The sequence below is a fragment of the Semicossyphus pulcher genome, unplaced genomic scaffold (assembly GCF_022749685.1).
Source record: "Semicossyphus pulcher isolate SPU_LCO1_2020_fin unplaced genomic scaffold, fSemPul1.0.p SCAF_5, whole genome shotgun sequence".
NCBI lineage: Eukaryota > Metazoa > Chordata > Actinopteri > Labriformes > Labridae > Semicossyphus > Semicossyphus pulcher.
In genome coordinates, this window is record NW_027211726.1 from 32,177,265 (window position 1) to 32,201,290 (window position 24,026).

General features: G+C 42.7%; 2 protein-coding genes across 2 annotated transcripts in view; both read left to right on the top strand.

The window, feature by feature from the left end:
* Positions 1 to 11,538, top strand: part of LOC138609462 (NLR family CARD domain-containing protein 3-like) — a 37,618-nt gene extending 26,080 nt beyond the window's left edge. Inside the window, exons 12-14 of the mRNA XM_069682098.1 lie at positions 5,364 to 5,515; positions 9,910 to 10,049; positions 11,527 to 11,538. Coding sequence (XP_069538199.1) covers positions 5,364 to 5,515; positions 9,910 to 10,049; positions 11,527 to 11,538 — 304 coding nt within the window. The remainder of the gene's footprint in view (positions 1 to 5,363; positions 5,516 to 9,909; positions 10,050 to 11,526) is intronic.
* A 5,868-nt stretch (positions 11,539 to 17,406) lies between these two features.
* Positions 17,407 to 20,382, top strand: LOC138609463 (general transcription factor II-I repeat domain-containing protein 2B-like). The gene is made up of 3 exons (XM_069682099.1): positions 17,407 to 18,309; positions 18,464 to 19,268; positions 20,312 to 20,382. The coding sequence occupies exons 1-3, from the start codon at positions 17,407 to 17,409 to the stop codon at positions 20,380 to 20,382; spliced, it is 1,779 nt and encodes a 592-aa protein (XP_069538200.1).
* The last annotated feature ends 3,644 nt before the right edge of the window (positions 20,383 to 24,026 follow it).

A 24,026-nucleotide genomic window follows, 5' to 3' on the forward strand; every position in this document is an offset into this window, starting at 1 on the left:
AATGAGAAACTGTCCAGAGTGAGGCTGGTCGACCCATCGCACCTTCCTGTGGACCTTTCCCTACCTAACACCTCTATCCCTAAACACTGGAGAATAAAAAGAGAACACCTGAGGTCCCAATGTATTTGCATTATAATAGAAAACATGATTCTCAAAGCAATCAAAGTAAAGAAACCCCATACCTTTCACTCCTCATACGCCCCTGTTATAAACCCTTAAATGTTACTCATGCAGTTATAGCCAACTCAAAAACTAAACCCAAGCATTATATGTTACTCGGATTGTCACTAACATAAATGTCCGATTTTCATTTCGCGTGCACTAGTGTATAATAAAAAGTACAAAGTATCCATCAATATCACAGATTACAATATAATAAAACATCCAATACTGTAAAAATGTGGAGAAAAACATGTTAACATATCAGACTGTTGCTCCTCAGCAACATCAGCTTCTCGTGTAATGTACTCTCAATGTCATATTTAAATCAGGGTGTGTTGTTGTTGTAGTCCTTGTTCAGGGTCCTCTGTCCATTTTTACTGTCCATGTTTGAATGTTTGAGTCCATTCAGGCTGTGAGGATCTCTGGACAAGCAGTCACCCTCACATTGATCTCCCACATGTTGTCCTGGGAAGAAAGAAAATACCAGCCAGTATCTTGCAAAAACATCAAATGCAGTATATTGTAATTCATTTTCACATGATTCCATTTCCCCCCTTTACCCACACTGATCCCCATACATCAAACACTCAACAACAAAACGTTATAAGATAACATCAAAAATAAATGTCGAGATTATAATAAAGTCAGATATTCAAAATGGATATTTCTCAACCATCTCGCCTTCTATCGCCGCTTCCTCCTCATCTTCACTCGGGTCATCCCTACGTAGTAGCGGCATCTGAGCGTTATCTCCTGGCATCACAACACAACCTCATCAGTATCACAGCCTTTGCAAAAGTCAACATCAGCGTACAAAAACAAAACATCACACACAGTGATAGAATTACTGCCACCATAATCTGAACCAATATAGCTCCCATTGGTCCTAATTTGTCTTGCAACCAAGCATTAGCGGACCATCCAGCTCCTTCCGATGGGCCAAACGCATCCCTAATGAGGCGCAACGCATCGATGACGCTAGTTATGTTGTCAGAGCGATCAGGAATCAAAGTGTAACAGGCATCTCCAGTCAGGTTTAAAGCTACACATAGGCCACCTTGTTTGGCCAAAATATAATCAAGAGCCATGTCATGTTTCAGCAACGTCAATCTGTGACTCTTCTGTGTATTTGACAAATATTCAAAACCTCTTATAGTCTCATCTGCAAAACCCTGTAGGGTGTAAGTAATATTATCAATATGATCCGCCAAGAATGTTACACCATACCACGGAAACAATCCTATACCCAGTATTGGGCAAGCTACTTGGAAAGTGTAGTGAGCTAAGCTACCAGTTACTCTACATTAAATTAAGCTTCACTACACCGAAGCTACCCCCCAGAGAAATGTAGCAAGCTAAGCTACAGCAACATGGCAAAAGTAGTTTAACTACATCGAAGCTATTATTTTTTTTTATATTGGAACAACTTCATTCCAAGGCAAAGCTATCTCAGTGATCAATAAAACTGTCAATCAGACAAATAAGCAGGCAAAAATGTTACATTCAATTGTTTATTAAGCAATAAGCTGTGCTCTCACTGCTCCAAAACCAGAACACAAAAATTTGGCAACAAAAACCAAACAAAAAAAAAACATGTGCTCCACATAGTAACAAAAAGCAGGTGTTGAGAGTGTGTGTATGTTCATCTATGTTTGTTTGTTTGTGTGTTTGTGTGTGTGTGTGTGTGTGTGCGCGCACATACCTGAGTTTGCATGGGTATGCTCAATAACTTGGGCACATTTGCAGGACGAACTGCAAGTTAACTCTAAACTCAATAACTTAACTCAAACCACAGTAGTAAAAGAATAAAGACCTGCTCCAAACTGCTCTATTATGTTTATTTTGAACTATGCCATTAAAGATAATGTGCAACTAACTCTGTCCAGGACACTGGGTCAACTCTTATCAACTTAATTAAACACATGACATATTTATACACTTACAGTTTATGTAAGGCTTTTGGGAATCAAGTTCAAAGTTTATATCTGGCTATTATAGCCTTTCTCATGTCATTTAACTTTGTGCTTTCATAGGCAATTACCATGAAGCTGATTCAAAAAGTAATGTTTCCATGTCCACTGTTGTAGTGAAATATCAGGAAGAGTTGTGTGTTGGATCTGTCATCAGTATACAGTAAGAATGATAACAAATGCATCAATGATCACTGATGTCATGTAACAGCTGCTGCTGAAGTAAAGGGTTCAAATTCACTTCCTGAAAATCCTGCAGCATGAGAAACATTTTGTTTGTGTGTTCATTCTCAGTTAAAAGCCACAGCAGTGTGTGTGTGTGTGTGTGTGTGTGAGTGTGGAAGAGATCTATCTCTCAATGTAAACAAGTTTCTGCCACTGCATATCAAAGTTTCCTCCTCACTAGAGGATGAGGTGGCCAGGCTGATCTTTCTCACAAGAGGTGTTTGTTCACACGACACAAAAGAAGCTTTTCAAAATTTGCATCGGAAAGACGGTTTCTCTTTGGTCGGAAAATGTCTTTTCCTACACTAAAGAGTCGTTCACAAGCTGCACTAGCAGGGACTCCTGTGTTGTACTTCAGGAAGATCATCTTCATCATCGGCAGGTTTTGGAATGCATTGACAAGTTTGGTTTCGGTTGACTGCAAGTAGCTGTCCACTTCATTCAGAACTGTTGTTTTCAGTGATGGGAAGTATCCAGTTACTTCATCACTGTCAACAGTTGGGTCCTCGCCATCTGTCTGCATGTGATCATCTGGAGATTGCGTTTGAAGCTGGTTTACTTCTGCTTTCAGGTTTGACACAACATCAGCCTTCTTTCCACTGGGGATGTAGGCCAATCTGAACATAGGAAGAACTGCAGAGGCTATGAGCAACCTTGCGTCTTGAAAAATGTATCCAAACCTCTGCTTCACCCCATTGATGATGGCATCTACCAGTGGGTAACAGTGATGTAGGTTGGTCTCATGCTTCATCCGCCCCATCTTCTCGACAAGAATCGAGATTGTTGGCACCAACACTCCTGTGTAAGCCATTCTGTCGGACTGTAGTACGTCAAGGGCCTTGGCCAGGGGTGCCATAACCTAAAAGATTCACAGAAAAAAGACGAGGAAAAAAATTACAATTACTCAAACGTAATAGTAATAATAATCAATAAAAGTATAATTATTATTATTATTATTGTTATTCATAATCATCATCCTAATAGTAGTAGTAGTTTAACATTCAGTTAACAACCTGGGAGAAAAATTCATTACACTAGTAAGCTCACTGAGAGGTGTGTAGTTTATGTTCTTTATGTTCAGACAGATACATGGATTACAGCACCTGAACACCTAATTAACTTAAGAACATCAAAATAAAGGTAATATTTACCTGAACATACTCCTGTATGAAGGTGAGTTCTGCTGCTTTGAAGCGAGTCATCTGAAGCTTCTCACAGGTTTCCTGGAGGTCTTGTTCTTTTGTCAGGATACAGATACTCAAGCGCTCCATGGCGTGGTAAGTGGAGTTCCACCTTGTTGGACTGGGAACTGTCAGCTGGCACCCTAACTTGTCTTTGATGATATCTGAAGCTTGTGTGCTCCTGTGTTGCTTGTTCCATAGTGCCTGGCATTTGCCCATTGTTGATCTTGATATTTTTTTAAAGGGCTCTGACTGGGTCAAAGCATCCTCAATGTCTCTTGTGGCAACCAAGTTGAGGGTGTGGCAGGCACATCGCTGATGAGGTGGGAGACTGTAGTCTTCTTCTTCTTCATGTAAGATATCTGTGACATTTATGAAGACAGGGTGTCCCTCCTCTTCTTCCTCATACTCTTCTTCTCTGTCTTGAATGGTTCTTTGAACTTCTGCAAAGACACTGAAAGCCTTCACAAAATTTGAACCATTATCTGTGGTTGTAACGGTCACCTTGTCTTTTATGTTGAAATCTCTGTGCACGTCTTCCAACATCTCAGCCAAAACATCATATGTGTGGCGCCCTATGATCCTGCGACAGGCTAATGCCCCAGAGCAGATGCTTAAGGTTTCTTGGTTTATCCAGTGGATAGTCACCCCAAGGAAGCTTTTGTTGTTTGATGACCATGCATCTGTTGTGGTACATACATGGTTCTGTTTGGACAAAGTCTTAGTCAGTTTGCTTTTCATTGATAAATGCTCATCCTCAAGCATTCTTCCCAATGTTCTCCTTGAAATCAAATGCCTGGAGGGTAAAATCTCTCTGAATAAATCCCTGTACTCTGGTCTCTCCACAGTGTGAAGTGGATGCAGTCCTTGAATGATGAAGTTAAGGATCAACTTGTCAAATCGCTCTTGGGTTATGGTGGGGGTACTACCCCTGAAATACTGTGCTACACTGCCTTGTATGAGGGGAACAGGGTGTTCCTCCTCACTCCGGGTCGCGCTCCTTTTCCTGGCGTGCTCACGTTCCATTTCCATGGAGGCCATTTTAGTTGGGTGGACCCTCTACAAAAGAAATAAAATTCTACAATTTTGTATATTGTATTATTCAACTATCAATGCACACTTAATTCTAACATCCATGGACAATCATGCACCTTACTACCATAGCAATATCCACCTGACTTGCACTAATGTACAGTGTCCTACACTGTAGCACATTAACATAATTAAACAGTGTATACTCAGCAAACAGTATATTATAGTTATAGTTTTCGTTAGGGTTCTCTAGGCTGTATTCTAGTTTCAGCTTTTATATTTATATTTTATATTTGAGTTAGTCTATTTAGTTATTTATATAATTCAGCCTTTTAATTGTATTTGTTTCTTTTACCTACCTCATTGTTTTTGTATTTTGATTCATGTCAAGTGGCTGTAACACTTTGATTTCCCTTTGGGATTAATAAAGTACTCTATCCATCTACCAGTATCACATATAACTGGCAGTTTCAAAAGTGGTATTTTTATTAGGCCCACTCTGTACTAGTAGCTATATCTACATACATTTTAAGCTAATAATTTTGACTAACCACCATACTTTGATTTTGTGTTTCTCTGTTCCCTCATTTCCCCACCTCTTACCTCCTATATGTAACGTTACTGTATTTGTTTATTATTTAAGTTTGTCTTTTGCAAGTTGTTAGCTGGTGTTTGCAGACTGCACTGACTTGGGATAATTAGCTTGGTTGGCGATGGTTGTGTTAGCTTATTCTGGAATCACCTGAATGTGTGTTCTTAAATTTGTGTTCGAAGTCTTGGACGTTGAGAGCAGCTTCTTCTTGGGGTTGCACAGCAAGCACCTGAACACATCATTTTTCTCTGTTGTTTCATTCAAACTCATGTATTTCTCGAGGTACGGCCACGGCGACTCCCTCGGGATCAATTCGTCAACGTCCTCCTCACCCTCTGCCATCTTTCCATCGAGTAACGTAACTCACTCAAGCAAGCTGACTTGTCTGTATTCCCCTGCAGCAGAGACGTTGTAGCCAGCCCAAGGATTGGTCGGTGATGTCACCGTCATACGGAAGTGCTTCTGTCGGCTCCACATACATGGCCGTGTATGGCGGTGGCGTCACTGACTGATCCTTTTATTTCAGACCGCAGCAGAAAGCTCCGCTGCGCGGAGCTTCAGAGATGTTTGTAAAAATGTAGCTTGTGTGGACGCTACCGCACTACTTGGTTAATAAAAGAGCTAAGCTACTGAAAAGCTATTTGATTCAGAAAACAGCGACGCTTCCACCACGCTACTGAGAAATGTAGTTAAACTAGTAACACCGCTACTTGTAGCGACGTTACTGCCCAACACTGCCTATACCCCATTTAGACCTGTGTGTTGGCAGATTTTAACAATGCGGTTTTTCAACACACCATTCATGTTTTCACAAACACCTTGGCTTAGCGGATGGTAAACGGCTCCTAGTCGCTGTTTAATTCCCAATTTTTGTAAAATCAATTTCACCGTTTTATCCAAACTCTTTTCCATTATCTGAGGATCTACGATCTGGGAGTCCCCATCTGCTTATAACCTCACGACACAAAAACTTGGCAACAGACTGAGCGTCTTTCCTCCTGGTTGGACATGCTTCAGGCCATCGTGAAAATCTGTCCACTACAACTAGCATGTATCTTTTGCCTCCAACTGGTTTTATCATGTCAACAAAATCCATGACCAATTCACGCACGGGACCTGTCGGAGTTGGAATGTAACCAGGAGGAACTGTCACACCCCTCCGAACATTATTTTTTAGACAGATTGTACACCTGCCTATGACATGATCAATTTGTTCAAGCAAGTACGGTGCCCAAAAACCATACTCCTTCGTGATCTTTCTCCTAACTTCCCCCCTCGCAACTTGAGCTAACCCATGTGCTTCTTGAACCATCAGACCTAGCAGGTGTGGGGGTGCCACCATCAGTCCCTCATGATTCCGCCACAGACCAGTAGAATCTTGAGTGGCACCTCGGTCTCGCCATAACTGTTTGTCCATCGCAGAAGCAGCTTCTTGCATTGAGACCACATCTCTGAATGTAATTTTATCTTCCAAGTCCACCTCATGGGTGACCAGAAGAACCTTGCCCACTCTGTCTGCTCCTGTAACTGCTTTTGCAGCCTCGTCAGCTGCTTTGTTACCTTGTGTGACCCTTGACGTGTCCATTTTGTGTGCCGCGCACTTAGCTATTGCTATTTCTTTAGGTTTCATCATTGCATGCAACAATTTCAGTCTCTGAGCATGATGCTGTATAGGAGAACCATCCGTTTTCTTAAACCCTTGATTTTTCCACCACCTGTATTTGATTAAGTTTTCTAAGTGTCTCCTGGTCCTGCTCTCTCTGAACCTGCTCCTTTTTCCGATATAGCTCAGCTTGATGAGCTATATGGTCTGTGTAAACACCTTTTGTCATGTTTCCCAGGCCAACCACCTCTGCCAGTTTACTCCTCACTGGCAGGGGCAGCCCTTTCTGTAACTTAACTCGCAAAATGGATTGCTCCCTTCAGTTTAGATCTGGGTCATTTCCTGTGACATTTCTCCACACCTGATGAACCCTCCACACATAAGCCCTTGGATTTTCCTGTAGTCCCAATGGCTCAATGACAATATTATCAGGGTGTACATTTGTTGGGAATGTATCTTTAAGTGCTCCCCACATTCGACCTCTACTTACAGAAAACAACTCTGGATCATTTACTGCCGTCGCCACGTATCGATTTAGTCCTGCTTTCTGCAGGATTTCGTGCATAGCTGGGACCCCAAGGAGATCAGCCAAAAGTCTCTTGATATCTCCCATGGCAGGCTGCGTCCCACCAAAACCTCTTCCAACTTTGCAATCCAAGGATGTGCTCCATCTTGAAGAATAGGTAACTTTTCAAGTATGTTTGACATATCTGTATTCTGCCATGGCTTGTACTCCAGATTCTGTCCCCGTATAATCACTGGACACTGCTTTTCAGGTCCCTTGTCCTTTCTTTGGCGTAATATATACCCCGAAGATCCTGACTTTTTAGACTTTCTCTTCCGTATATCTTTCCTCGCCTTCTCCAGCTCCTGTAATTGATCTTCCAATTCTTTTCGACCTTCCAGACTGTTAGCTTCATCCAACTCCAAAAGGCATCTGTCTATTGCTTTCTCAATCTCCCTTAAGCTCCGCCTTTCCTCTTCTCCCCGGGCACTAGATGCTGATGGAAAAGAACTTGAAAGACACTCGAGCTCCAAATCTCCATCACTATCTCCGTTTTCACTATCATCAGTGCTGTCTCTTTCTGGACTCAATTTCCTCAATGATTTCTCTCCTCTCCTCTCCGCTTTAGCCAACATCCGTCTGACCACTGGGTCATATCCACCAGCGGCCCCTTCTGAGTCACTCTGACTGTCGCCTCCCACTTGCATCCGTCTATCTCTCTGACCGCCCGAGCTGCCCAAACGTCTCTTTTCCTTCTTACTTTTGGAGCTAGGGTACATTTTTATGGTTGTTTTTCCCGTCTCTATTATTCGCTCCTCATCATCTTGGATGTAATAATTGCCCTTATGGCTAATCACTGGGAGCTGGGGATAAACATCAGTAAACTTCACCTCCTCCTCATAAGGTGGAGGCTTCTTTACTGGGGCTGTATGTGAGAAGGGTGCATTAACCTTCGCCATTAGCTTTTCTGTTTCCTTTACACTCTTTTCTATTTCTTTTGCACTTCTTTCCCTCCTTTCTTTTGCAGCTTCTAACATTTTCTGTCCCTCATTTTCAAACATCTTCAGAATGCCAAGCTCTATCCGTCTCTTTTCCTTACGTCTCTGTCCCTTTTTACCTTTCTTTTGTCCTGCGTTATATGTGGACACAAGCACCTGCATTGTTTTAATTACATCTGGGTTAAGAGTCCCTTCCACTGGCCAAGGTTGATCGACGTCAGGCCAATGCTTCTTCCATTTTTCCGACATCTCTGCGATACCTTTAACAAGGGGATTATTCTTCTGCACCACATCAACGGGGGTAATTGCTTTAGAAGCTTTAATGTCCATCTTTGACATTGTAGCGACTCCCTTATATCCTCTTATTGTAAATCAAAACAAATCAGTTAAAAGGCTATTTATGAAGCACCGAATTTTCACAATCAATCAAGAAATGTGTTAGACAGGACAGGTAAAATTAAATGCAATTGTTGTTAATATTTGACTACTATAATTAAATATCTTTTAAATGAGCGTTTATGTAGGAAGTAATGGGTTACATGTCTTTGGACTCCTGCATTTCGCCCATGTCCCTTATGGGACTATATAAATAACAAGTTAAAAATAATAAAAACAAATGATAAGGAGGAAATCTCCATAAGCTTACACTGGCATGAAAGAGTAGCCAGAACACTTGTTCTGAATAACTTGTGCACGTTTGAGTCTTGAGAATATATCACTTTTATGTTCTCTGTATGATCTTAGATCTGCTCCTCTTGTACTCCTCTTGAGGTGTCAGAGTCTAACATGTATGCTTTAAGTTTTACTGCCATGTTGGCCTCTGATGCTCTTAGTCGAGTGTCTTGAGAATTACTGCAGTTGAGTCTTTAAAGATCCTATTCTTGATTTATATCCTGTTTTCCCTCAGTTACACTGACTGTATGTCAGCCTTTAACATTATAGCCAGCAGGCTTTATGTACTGTAGCCTTTGCTCTCTTGGTCTTTTTCTTTAGATTTATTATATGTGTGCGTTTAAGTTTGAACATTGTAAACTCACTGTGTAGCTTATAGCTCACAACTTATAATATGAGTTTATTAATTAATGGATTATTATCTGATTTCTTAACTAGGAAAAATAGAAGGATGTTTGATTACATATTATTTTGGAGTATTACTCAATTATGTTGACTTTTTATTAACACAAATTATTGGTGAATTGTGAATTGCAAGGAATTATTTTAACCTTGACTTTTAATCAATGATTTGTGCTACTATTCTCCTTCTAGTAGTTACTTTAGTCTCTTCATCAATCTGCATGGTTGATTTTTCTGTCAATGTACTTTAATGTACTCATGTAACCATGTCATATATCCATTTGTTGGACTTTTGACTATGTATTGTTAAACATTTATCATGTATGCTTACATTTATTGAGTTGTCAGAGAACTTCTCTTTGAGTCCTTATTTGTGGGTCGGAGAGTTGTTGAAACTGGTCTTGTCTGTGAACAGATTCATGATTGGCTCCCTGGCCGCAGCTGGCCCATGTGGGGTAGGGCTCTGGTTGACCAATGGTTATAGGTGGGCTGGAAAAATGTCCCTCACCTCACGTGGACGGGCCGCGTGCACCTCACCTCACGTGAACGGGCCTCGTGAACTTGCAGGTGCAGGAGCTGGGAAATTCCAGCTTTTGCGCAGAGGCCTATATAAAGGCAAATGTCCGGAGATCGGGGCTCACTCCCCGCTCCGCTCTCCTCAGGACATGCCTACCCGTCTCTCAGAGATTCTCCATTCGCAGGAAGAGGTAAAGCAGATAGCCTGAAAAACTTTAAATCTGACTCTTGTCCGTTTGTGACTTCAACTTCTGGCGTAATTTAGATTTGAAGCAAGACTTTGACAACTGTTGGGCCTGCCATAACGGGGATGCTAGTAAGCTCCTGGCGACAATACGCCTATTGAGGGTTTGCATGGTATCTCTTGGTAGACAAACCTAAACAGGACTCGAGGTTTTGTGAATAATCAATGCCCGCCAGAGACTCCCAAATTTAGCTGATAGATAGAGAGAATGTAATTTAAGGTTTCTTAAATTGCATCCAAATTGTCCAACTCCTAAATGATCAGCCTTATTTAAAGGCATCTGAAAACAGAACCAGACCAGTTTAACTTTTTCTTTTCTTTTTCTTTTTTATTATTTGTGTCATTTATAACTGAGTGAACAAATAAAGGCATGTAAAACTTTAATAAATCCTTTGGAGGGAGTTTTGTTCCGGAGTGAGTGGTATTAAATCAAAAGTGAGAAAGGTTTTCTTCAAAGGACTCCGTTACGCCCCTGAGGTAAGCTCACGAGATTCACACTACGGCGACATTACTGATTTATAGACACACACACACACAGGGCAGAGAGCACCTTTAGAGGGCCCCTTCTTGAGCTATGTTAGGCATCTCTGTTGTTTGAGGCCTTCATAGCTGTTAGGATTTAAATCATACAGGGGTCCCACTAACAGGGCTCTCATACGGAGGAAGATAAAATCTTATGGGTGTTTAGGCCAGTGAATAAAGTCAGATAAGGGGGCTTTTTTCCCTTCAGCCCCCTCCCCTTCCCGCGTCTCTCCCTTTTGTATTTTAGCCTTAAGTCAGGGACGAGGCCTGAGGGTGGGAGAAGGACGTGTAGGGGTTTCACGGTAGGGACCGGACCAAGGGACAAAGAAACTAGCCGTATTTTTCCCTGAGGGCTAAGGGCCCGCTAGCATAGTCCCAGTAGTGATCCGTGAGCACTACGGCGACAGATTAATGAACGTGTCGTCGCCGACGGGAAAGCCTCAATTTTTGTGACGCTTCTGAGGGCGTCCTGCTTTTAGAAGGAGAAGAAAAAATAGGAACAATTTTTTCTTAAAACCCCCCTTCCCCTTCCCTATTTAGATATTAGAACATGCTTCAAATGCAAATTAAATCAAAATAAATTTGTAAACCTCAAAGAAGACCAAAGACTTATTGATCACTTGTTTATCACCCAATGCTCTAATCGCACTCATTCATCTCAAAATGATCAAATCATTTCAATGTTCAAACTCGAAATAGCTCAGGTCAAACTAAATCATGCTCAGACAATGAAACCAACATCCGCAACTCTCAACAGTATTTAGACCAAATCCGCCTTTCCACAATAATCAATTAAATCAATGAAACTTCCTTTAATTAATTCATGTTGTAGTCGATCAGTTCGTTGCCAAGTTTCCCCTCTAGATAATTGCAATGTGTAATATTCCCATGTGTGACCTCAGGCTGAGAAATGATCTTTTCTGCATTAACATCAAAGTAAAAAGAAAACACAATGGGCCTATATGCAAACACACGCTAAATATGTATCAACTATATTGACTATAAATGAGTATATACGCATATAGATAACTGCAGACTCTTGTTAAAAGAGCTTGTGGATAAAATCGCACTAGCCTTGATCAAGCTGGATGCAGGATCCGCGCGCGCTATCATCCACAAGCTCGATCAGCTGTGCTCTCGTCTGCCCTTTGGAGGATCCAAATTCAGACACGTTCCATCCTCAGCTCTCATTCGTCATAATTAAACAGAGGAAGAACAAGAGAAAACAAAACAAGAGTTTAGTGTTTATGATCCATCTAGATTCTTAAAAACAATGCAATCATGGATTCAGTGTAGTTTACACACATTTTCTGCCAACATTTAAGTTGGTCAAATGTATCACAACGGGTGTCCTCCCACAAGAGTTACTCTTTAAACAGCAACTTCTAACAGGCATACATTTATCTTACTTTTCTCAAAACCAAATTCCTTACTTTTCACTTGCATGTCTTCTAAATCTATCATACTTATTTTATTATACAAAGGATTGCCAATTTATGAATCCAAAAAGCAAATATTTTAGTCGGTTTTCAAATCTAATAACGCCTTAAATCTTATTCCTGTTCCTCCTTTTCGCTATCTCCCAAAGAGAGAAGGGGAGGGGGAGCTCACACTCTCCGTCTCAGAAAAAGCACGCTTATTGGTGTTTTAAATGACGTATCACCCCTTGCTCCGCCTCTCAAAATGTTAGCAAGGACTTCCAGTTTGTACTGACCATCGGAGGTTGAACATCCAGCCCAGACTCCCCTCAGAGTCAAATCAAACAGAGTCAAAGATAAAGCACGCACACAAAGGCCCACGCAGTATCCTCTCAAATCAACAAGCAAAACAAGTTTATCCTCTTGTAAACTAAACCTGTCTTCTCCTTCATTTTGAATAAGGCTCTATGCTCTTCAAACAGACACATTCTTCTCAAAATGCAGTCACACACACACACACACACACACAGGCAGAAAGAAAAAGAGAGAGAGAGAGAGAGTGACCAATCAATCAATCTGCTAATCCTATCAGGATTTGTTTCCCAGCTCTGATGGACTTTATCAGGAGATTTTCTTTTCCCTTTTTCTTTGTCTTTTCACTTTTTACACATGCTTGTGTGAACAGAATGTCCTCGCTGGTCCTCCACTCCTCCTTCGACTCAGCAAAGGCTCATATATTTTATCAGATGTATAAACGTCCTCTATTAGGCTCAAAGGTTTTTATCACTGAAGAGGCAAAAAATGTCTCTCCTTATTAGTTACTTCATCTCCTTTAACCCATCAATAACTTATATATGACTACTTGATATGAGAAGCAATCTATTCTATTTATCAATTCCACATAAGCAAATACATTACACAGCCTTCTTCTCCCAACTTAAACAATGACATGCCACAGCTCACACACACACATAGGCAGCATACACAGACTAAAAACACTGTGAAGCACACACACACACACACACACACACACACACACACATAGACTCAAGACAGCCGGCAAAACAAAAAACCCTCAAACTGTCTTCCAAAAACACCAAAAGCACTTAATCCTAAAATGTATAGTCGACTCTTTCACAAATTTCCTCTAGACGTCATTTAACTCATTACTTCACAATGTGTGCTCACTGCACGCTCGGCCCGCTCAGCCTTTCCTTTCTTCTCTTGTCTCAACTTTTTTAGGCCTTTCTCTTCTCTTTATTTATCTCTTTCTCTTCTCTTTATTTATCTCTTTATCTTCTCTTTATTTTATCTCTTTCTCTTCTCTTTTTTCTTTATCTTCTCTTTATTTATCTCTTTCTCTTCTCTTTATTCATCTCTTTCTCTTCTCTTTATTCTCTTATCTTAACCCAGGGCCCTTCTTTCCCTGTTTTTTTTCTCTCTTAAAGCCAACTTTCACTCAGTGCCTAATTTACACGTCTTATCGTTAAGAAGATGTGGGCCCTGGCTTCATTAATCTTGCATGGTTATTCAGCTCACTTACTGTTACTGGTTCTGCTATTCTACACTTTATCTCGACACTAATTCTTCAATTCTTCAACTTCTTTAACTTCAACTTTTATTTCTTTAACTTTTGTTTCTGTAACTTCAACTTTTATTTCTTTGCACTTCCCTATTTTGCGTCCTTAACAACGCAATAAACCCCAATTTAGACGGAATATCACTTCAAACATCAACGCATCGCAGCATGTCCGCGTCAAATGATTCTTTTTACAGTGCATCTAACCAGCTAAAAGCCAACAGCCTCATCAAACCAACGCCCCAATATAAGTGAGAAAATACTCACCTAACCGGTTTATATATTGTGGGAATAGGTGAGTCAAGGCCGTCGGCAGCTGGAGAAGCCTACATCTGGATCCTGTTCGTGACGCCAAATTTCTTGTTTCTCAAACATCGATGATGCGCAGATGAAGAAAGGAGCTTCCGTTGACACCGACTTGTTTGTATAAGCATAGGTTTATTACAAAGAATCAGCATCAGTCAGGCTTCATGAATACCTGGGAGAACACCTCAGCCAAATAGTGTCTCCCCGAAACACAGTCCAACATGCACTTATATATGATGGAAGTGAGAGCATGTTTCTCTCATCCTATTGTTTAGACTAGGCGGGGACACCTTGTCCTTCAGGTTAAAAAGCGCTGATACATCTTTAAAAACAGGACATATACCATTGTTTTACTTCTGCCTACTTAACACATTCCAAAGACACGTGCGTAAGCAACTCACATCTCAAGTCAGATACTACAGGATCATTTGGATACAAACATTTCTGATCTTTTTCAATGTTCTTGAATTATTTTGCCAACTAATATAAGTCAATGAAATGCCTGAAAAACTCTCTTCATCTATAGCTAAATCCTTGCTGTTTTAATGTCTCTTATCTTGCCCTCTTGTGCTCTCGTCTGTCTACCTCTGATGGATTAGTTTTTGTTTGTTTGTCTTCAAGATTCTGTCAAAGATATTTGTGCTCATTAACACATTGTATATATTTTGTGCTGATCTTCCTTAACTTGCTTTGTAAATGTCTTTGTGTTCAATAACACAATAATAATAATGCTAATAATTATGATGAAAATAATAGTCATAAATAAAATGTCACTGCTTCCCTCTCATTGCCTCCACATCTAAAACAAGGTTTATTTTAGATACACACATTTTGTAATGATAAACTGACCCAGGACCTGTGTGGTAAAAGAATTAGACCAGAATAAAAAGTGGACCCGAACCTGTACTTTGCAGTTCTGGGTCGGCTCATGAAGTCCTATACTGTGAAGCTTAACAACGTCACACTCCCTGGACTGGGAAAAATGTCTTCTAACTGCAGTTGTGTTCCCTCCTGAACAGATTTGGTAAAGTTCATTGATCAGTCCCTCCAGGATTTTGCAGCATGTTCTGTGATCTTTGCGACCTAACACGCCTGATTTCACAGTAGCTTTTGAAAAAAGTTGCAATGCAAGTTGCCGTGTTTCAAGGCCTTTCTTTCCTGTGTCACACGTCACACATCCACTGTGAGCAACTGGGACGAATGCTTCAATAAAGCCATCTATTGGCTGAGTGAGCTGTTCGCCCTCTGACATCACTTCCTGTGGATTTCCGTGCCAAGATGTCAAATAAAATGTGTAAAAACTGAATGAAGCTTCAGTAAATAACCATTAAATGCTCATTTCACACTGTGAATGCACATTCAATGCTGTCCATTTGTGCAAAGGGGAACCTACCAGTTATTTGGGCTGCTGCAGCCAAAATACCATTGCACTAGCATGCTTTCGGCTGTTTGTGTTACACCTGACAATTTTCTTTTCTTTATTTTTTCCTTTCACTGTCAAACAAAATGAATCAATTAATCAATTAATCAATCAATCAATCAGCTGACAGTCACATTGGTTTGTATGAGTCCTGGTCTGTACAGATGTCTGCAGTCATTTTATCTTCTTACAGTTTATCCCTCCTATTATCCTCAAATAAACTAACACATTTTACCCTTGGGGTCAATCTGACCCCAGGGATATTTGCCTCCAGAAAATGATTTACATAAAATTGTTGACCAAGTCTTTGTATCAGGCACTTTGTTTATTTGTTGAATACATAAATAACCCCTCGATAATGAAACTTATCGATGAGTTGACCTGTTCTCTAGCGCCACCATCAGCCCAAACTTTTAAATTAGAATAATGTATCTTGAAAAGTTTTCATACAAATCTTCTTGATGTTGGTGACCCCCCCTTTCCTCTCATAAACATATTTATTTACTTATTTTTATCTCCTTTTTTTCTAACATATTTGTGGTTAGTCACTATAAAGTCTCACTCACCCCTCCTCTTTTGTTATCCCGACTTGGGACCAGCAAATTTGTCATCCCAAGTACAATATTTTCAATGGATGGTGTTATGAAGAGCTCTAATTATGACTTGATGTCTTCAACATGGCTGAATGCATATCTGATGGGGCCTGGAACCATTTTGATAACATATGTAACACTAAGTCTACCCTGCTGTTGAAGTGGGGAAAGGGACCATAGTATCTTTCCCCTTTTGGAAGGGATCGTGTCTGCTGGTGGTTGAGAGACAACAGGAGGGTCAACACTCTCATTCTCATCACATGAGAAGGCCTCAGAATCAGGGTCCTCCTCAACACAATCCTCTGTCTCAGAATGTCAGAATGCAATGTCCTTGCGGGAATACCCCGCCCTCCACACACACACCTTCATGCCCATGGTGCGGGAAAGTTCTCATGAGAACATTGTCTCCCCCTCCCCCATGTCACGTTAGCACCAAAAATGGAAAATGATGGTCCCTCTACTCACTTCAACAACAAGGTAGACGTGCTGCTCAGAGTGTGTCCCACCAGACACACAGTCAGCCATGTTGAAGACATAAAGTCATTATTCGAGCTCTTCATATAACCATCGATTGAAAATATTGTACTTGAGATGATAATTTTAGAGGGGATCATTTTAGAGGGGTATGTGTAGTTGGAAAGACTTGGATGTGATCAACTCACAAGCCTACAGTGGCTTCCTCATTTGGGCAGGAGTTCACAAGTCAAGTTGTTTCCCACATGCCCACACCACGAGAAGTATCAAAGTTCTGGTGGAATAGTTGTTTTCCCCACCCCCCTGTTATGTATCAACTCAGAAGTATCAACTCTGCACCTGCAGGTGGGGATGTTAGGTCACACACACAGACAGACAAGTTGTACACAGCTAAAACAGCTTGGGGTCAAATTGACCCCAGAGGAACACCAATGATTACATGTGTTCAGCACATTGAAAAAATATCATCATGATAATTTTATGCATAATCAGTTGTCCCCATCAAATTAGGAAAAGTCATGAAATATGAAGCAAAAAGAAAAAGTTAACTATTATTTTTTGAATGATAAACATTGAATGGGGTCAAATTGACCCCAAGGATAAGAGGAGTGTTAAATAACTATTGTTTGATCTTCTCCTCTCTCGTCTATTTTATCCCTTTATTTCATATGTGTCAAACTCAAGGCCCGCGGGCCAAATGTGGCCCGCCACGTCATTTTATGTGGCCCGCGAGAGCTTGAAAGGTCTGATTGTCTTAAAAATAAATAAGTCAAAAGCGTGCATTGACCATAAACTACATTTCCCAAAATGCATGCCGATTATGTTACCCGTGAAGTGACGGCATCCCGCCACTAGATTGCAGTCTATCCACATCAATGCGATTTTCCCAACAAGTGGAATTGAGAAATACAAATAATGATCCCAAAATGTGCAGGAAGAGAAAAACTGATGCAGATGGATGGCAGTTTCATGAAAGATGGGAAGGCGAATACATGTTTGTGCTTCAAGGAGAAAAGCCGGTATGTCTTTTGTGTTATGAGGCGGTGTCGGTTGTCAAAGAGTACAATCTACGTCGGCATTTTGACACGAAACACGGAGCTAAGTATGCCAAAGTTAGCCTTCAAGAAAAACAACAAATTGTCCAAGAATTAAAAGGCAAACTGCGATCGCAGCAGAATGTGTTCACGAAAGCCACAACCAAAAACAATGCGGCAGTGAAAGCTAGCTTTATTGTGGCTGAAGAAATCGCCCGAGCTTCAAAGTCTTGTTCAGAGGGCGCGTTTTTGAAGCAGTGCATGCTGAAGGTCTGTGAGCAGGTGTGTCCCGACCAGATACAGACTTTTAAAAATGTCAGTTTATCAAGAAACACCATCGCGGACCGAGTTAAGGAACTGGCGGGAAACCTGGCAACACAGCTTGCCGAAGACACACGCGGCTACATAGCTTTTTCATTAGCTCTTGATGAAAGCACAGACAACACGGATACAGCGCAGCTATCCATTTGTATTAGAGCCGTGAAGTCGGACCTCTCTGTCACTGAGGAGCTGTTGGATGTAGCTGCCATGCATGGGACCACAACGGGACGGGACATTTTTGATGCGGTTGAGAAGTCCGTAAGTAAAAATGCATTGCCCTGGGAAAAGTTGGTGGGATTAACTACACACGGTGCACCTGCAATGTGTGGAGGAAAAGCGGGCTTGGTTGGACTAATGAAGGAGAAAATGCAAAAAAGGAACTGTCACACGCCTCTGATAACGTATCATTGCATTATCCATCAAGAAGCTTTGTGTGGGAAGGTGCTGGGGATGGATGATATAGTGACCACGGTCATGAAAACAGTGAACTTCATTCAGGCGCGTGGCCTGAATCACCGTCAGTTCCAGCTGTTCTCCAGCGCGTGGCCTGAATCACCGTCAGTTCCAGCTGTTCTCCAGCGCGTGGCCTGAATCACTGTCAGTTCCAGCTGTTCTCCAGCGCGTGGCCTGAATCACCGTCAGTTCCAGCTGTTCTCCAGCGCGTGGCCTGAATCACCATCAGTTCCAGCTGCAGGAGATGGGCTCGGAGCACGGAGACGTGCCGTACCATACAGAAGTATGGTGGCTGAGTAGGAGCAAAGTCCTCAAACGATTTTTTGAGCTTAGGGAAGACACTGCTCTTTTCATGCAGAGTAAAGGAAAACCCTTGTCTGAACTGTCAGATCCAAACTGGCTGTGTGACTTTGCTATGTTGTGTGACATAAGCGAGCATCTCGCCCAACTGAATCAGAAGCTGCAGGGACACAAACAAGTCATCACGCAGATGTCCGACATGATCACCGCTTTCCAGCGTAAACTTGACCTATGGATGTGCCAAGTGAAACAGGACAATCTTGCCCACTTTCCTGTTTGTCAGAACATCTCAGCCTCATTTCCCGGTACTTTTTCATGTGCTCAGTTGGCTACCAAACTGAGCCGGTTAATGAATGAGTTTGATCGGCGCTTCTCTGACTTTAGAGCACAGCACTCGGGCTTTGCCATCTTCGCCAATCCTTTCACCACCGACGTCTGCACTGCACCCCAACACCTTCAGATGGAGTTAATAGAGCTTCAAAGCGATAGTGGCCGGAGAGCAAAGTTCCAGGATGCTGCAATCCAGGACTTTTACCGTCTACTGCCCCCTGGTTTGATGCCACAGCTTCGACTTCATGCTGCCCGTGTTCTGTCTATGTTTGGGAGCACCTATCTGTGCGAACAGATGTTTTCAATAATGAATCTAAACAAAAACAAGCACAGATCACGCATCACTGATGACAACCTCCACGCTGTTCTACGGATTGCCTCAGCACAAGACCTAAAACTGGCCACGGAAAAACGGTGTCAGACATCCGGCCAGAAAACACATAGGTAAGCATTTTTAAAAACCTAATTAAAATATAATACAATGTATTTCAACCAAGAAGAATAGTTAAACTGTGTGCAATTGAATGATTGTGCTTGCATTTTGTTTTGTGTTTGTTATTTTCAGAACATGATCAATGGATGAGGATGCTGGAGAGGGGATCCACTTGGTGTGTTCAAGGACAGGCAGCATCTCCTCATCAACTTCACCTAAACACTTGACCAATATAGTTGTGAACTGAGACAACCCTTATTTTGTTATTTTGAGTTCATTACATATACTACTTTATATGTGTAGCAATGTATTCAGTGTTTACAGGTGTATGTGTTTATGCAGACAAATGTTTACTGTCATCAAACCATCTCTCAATAGTTGGATGTACGCCCCCTGCCAGGCTGTGTGCAGCCATTTGTTTTTGTAACATGCTACACCTGTCACACGTGTTCTTAGCAGCTCACAGTTGTTGGTTGTACCGTTATTCTGCCCCTCTCAATTGTGACAAAAAAGTTTTGAACAAAGTTAATGTCATAACTTGTGTTTGATGATATTTTTCTTTATTCACTTGGATAGTTTGATCGTTGATTGATGGACTAATGTGGGTTTCTTAACCTGACGAATTAAAAGCATTTATGTTATAATAACTATATATATATAATATATATATTTTTACATCTATGCAAATGCATATGTAATATTTGTAACTTGAATAAGTAATAAATTCAGAGTTATTTAACATTGAGGAGTAGTTACATTTATTTTACATTACATTTAGTTACATTTATACTGTCTTACAGTTACATCTGGCCCTTTGAGGGCAACCATTATGCTGATGTGGCCCTCGGTGAAAATGAGTTTGACACCCCTGCTTTATTTGAACATCACAAAACATCAGCAAACAAGTTCTCTGCCTTAAATTTCACATGTATTTCCTCTTTTCACCACAAGAGGTCACTACAGACATTTGAAACCACACAGACTTACCAGTGTGTTGTAACTGTGACTCCTTTGTTTCGCTTGCAGCCAAACAGTACGTGGAGTCTGACCCGAGCGGGCGGGACAAGCAGACCCCTCTGGTGGTGGTGAAACAATGACTCAGCGACTGGATAGAAAATGTGAAGTGAAAACCAGGAGGGACATCCTGCTGAAACACAGCAGAACAACTTCATGACAGAATCTGAGCTTCCCTACCTGAACGTGACATCAGAGGAAAATGGCCGCTGTGTGAACATGCTGAATAGAGACATTATGAATGCATCTGTCAACAGTTGTTACTTTAGTGGAGCTGAGTAACTGCTGTCTAATCAAGTTCTTTATCTATATAATTTAAAAAAGTGTAAATAGAATAGAATATCTTTATCGTCATTGTACATGTACAACGAAATTGAGTGCAATCCTTATTAGTGCAGATAAGAACACATAAAACAGTAAAAAAAAACAAAAAAACAGTATATTAAAAAAAAAAAAAAACATATATATCACATAAAAAAACACACACACACAGGGCATGTTTCAGTTCTAATAAAGTGCATTACTTGCAGTTAAGTGCCGTTATTGCTTTTGGATAAAAACAGTTTTTTTTGTTTGTCCTTGTTTTAATTGTCCTGTATCTTCTGCCCGAAGGCAGCAGTTCAAACAGGTGGTGACCCGGGTGTGAGGGGTCCCTGAGGATGTTGTGGGCTTTATGGAGGTTGTGAGAGCTGTACAGCTCATCCAGCGAGGGAAGAGGGCAGCCGATGATGTTCTGGGCCGTGTTGACGACCCTCTGGAGCGCTTTCCTGCAGCTCCTGTTTGATGTGGCTCTTCTTGAGGATTCTCAAGAAGTAGAGTCTCTGCTGGGCCTTCTTAATCATCGCTGCGCTGTTTGTGCTCCAGGTCAGGTCATCCTCAATCTGGACGCCCAGAAACCTGAAGACTGCGACCCTCTCCACCTCCTCCCCGCTGATGTTCAATGGCTGAATATCTGTTTTATTCCTTCTGTAGTCAAGGATCAGCTCCTTTGTCTTGGTGGTGTTCAGGAGCAGGTTATTGTCCCCGCACCACCCAGCCAGCCGCTTCACCTCGTCCCTGTATGCTGCCTCATCCCCCCCGGAGATGAGTCCCACCACTGTTGTGTCGTCAGCAAACTTGATGATGGTGTTGCTGGAGTGGGTGGGGGTGCAGTCATGTGTGTAGAGGGTATAGAGCAGTGGGCTCAGCACACAGCCCTGTGGGGAGCCAGTGCTGAAGCTGAGGGCTGAGGAGGTGTGGGGGCCGACTCTCACTCTCTGGGAGCGGCCCGTCAGGAAGTCCAGGATCCAGCAGCAGATGGATGTCCCAGATCTGCCAACTTGGACACCAGTCTGAGGGGGAGTATGATGTTAAATGCAGAGCTGAAGTCCACAAAGAGCAGCCCTGCATAGCTCCCTCGCTGCTCTAGGTGGGTCAGAGCAGTGTGAAGAGTTGTGGCTACTGCATCCTCTGTGGACCTGTTTGCTCTGTAGGCAAACTGCTGTTTGTCCAAGGTGGGTGGCAGGTTTGACATGATGTGACTCCGCACCAGTTTTTCAAAGCACTTCATGGCTATTGGTGTGAGTGCCACTGGACGGTAGTCATTCAGGCTAGTGATGGTGGTCTTCTTTGGCAGTGGGAATATAGTGGAGGATTTCAGGCAGGAAGGGACAGTGGACTGGGATAGGGACTGGTTGAAGATCCTGGTGAAGACCCCCGCCAGCTGGTCCGCACAGTCCTTCAACACTTGTCCAGGAACGCCGTCGGGTCCAGCAGCTTTCCTTGGGTTTACTGCACTTAGCGTACGCCTCACCTCGTGCTCTTCCACTGTGAGGATGTGGCTGCTGTGGGCTGGTGGATGGGATGCAGCCGCCTCAGGTGACACCTCCTCAAAGCGGGCAAAGAAGAGGTTCAGCTCCTCTGCCAGCCAGGCATCACCGTCAGCAGCTGAGAGGTTGCCAGACCTGTAGCTGGTGATGTGCTGGACCCCCTGCCACACCTGCCTTGTGTTGTTGCTGCTGAGCTGGTCCTCTATTTTCCTGCCGTAAACAGCCTTGGCCTCTCTTTAGGTTGGCTCTGGCAGCACTGTACTGTGCCCCATCACCAGACCTGAAAGCAGTGTTTCGCTCCGTCAGCAGGCTCTTGACCTCTTTTGTCATCCAGGGCTTCTGGTTAGGATAGACCCGGATGCGCTTGTCCACAGTAACAGTGTCCATGCAGAACTTTATGTAGCCCAGGACGGCTGCTGTGTAGTCCTCCAGGTCCTGATGTTGAAAGATATCCCAGTTTGTTGTTTGGAAGCAGTCCTGCAGCTGATGGGAAGCACCCTCAGGCCATGTTTTAACAGTTTTTGTTGTGGTAAGAGCACTTTTCCTGAGGGGGGTGTATGCAGGGATTAAAAGCAGAGACAAGTGGTCAGACTGGCCCAGGTGTGGTAGTGGTTTAGCCCTGTAGCCCTTCTTGATGTTGGAATACAGTTTGTCCAGTGTGTTTGCTCCCCTGGTTGCACATTTAATGTGCTGATGGAATTTGGGGAGCACTGCCTTTAAATCCGTGTGGTTAAAGTCCCCTGCAATGACGTGAACCGCCTCAGGATACATGCTCTGTTGACTGCTAATAGTGTTGTATAAATGTCCTAGAGCCAAGCTAGCATTAGCATCCGGTGGAATGTACACAGCAGTTACCCTGACAACAGTAAACTCCCAGGGAAGATACACGGGCCTGCATTTGACAGTCACATACTCCAGGTCCGGGGAGCAGTGGCTGGCTACAGTCTTTGTGTTCGTGCACCAGCTGTTGTTAACGTAAACACACAGCCCCCCTCCTCTGCTCTTACCGGAGTCTGTAGTTCTGTCATACTGGTGTGCGGTGCGGCCTGCCAGCTCGATAGCCGTGTCCGGAATAAGTGAGTGAAGCCAGGTCTCTGTGATTTCCAGGATGCAGCTGTCCGCGACGATCTTGTTTGCTGCAATCTGTAGCCTCAACTCATCCAGCGTGTTGGCGAGGGACCTGGCTTTGGTGAGAAAAACGCTGGGAAGCGGTAGTTTGTGAGGCTACCAGCGTGCCGGCCCTGCAGCCCCGCTTTTGCTTCCTGTCCCTGCGCCGCCTCCGCCCCCTGCCCTCGGGGATGGTGATCCACGGAGAGCCGGGTGTCCTGGCTATGTCTGCCGGTGTCCCGTGTGAGCGGTGGAATTCCGCTGTAACACACAGCTCGCCGTAAATGTTGCTCGCCCAACACAGTTTCGCCAGAAACACAAATGAAACATACAAAAACAGCCATACGAACCACAGGTTTTAGAAATGTAAGCAACATAATGTCAGAAGGACTGCACAGTGTGCAGTGGTACTGTCGGCTTCTTGGATCTAATCCCTGCTCAGACGTAGTGGGCCTTTCTGTGTGGAGTCTGCATGTTCTCCCCGTGCATGCGTGGGTTCCCTCCGGGTACTCCGGCTTCCTCCCACAGTCCAAAGACATGCTCGTTAGGTTCAGTGGTGACTCTAAATTGTCCGTAGGTGTGAATGTGAGCGAGAAAGGTTTTCTGTCTCTGTGTGTCAGCCCTGTGATTGACAGGTGACAGGAGTATTTATTACGTCATAAAAACATCTCCACATCATGTCACTTTTATGCAAAAGGGTTTCCTGCTACATCTCGTCTCATTTTCTCACGCCAGCAGGCTTTTTATTTGGCCGAAGGAGACATCATCTGTTGAGCTCAGGAAATGGCTTGTTGTACCTTGAAGGCACCACA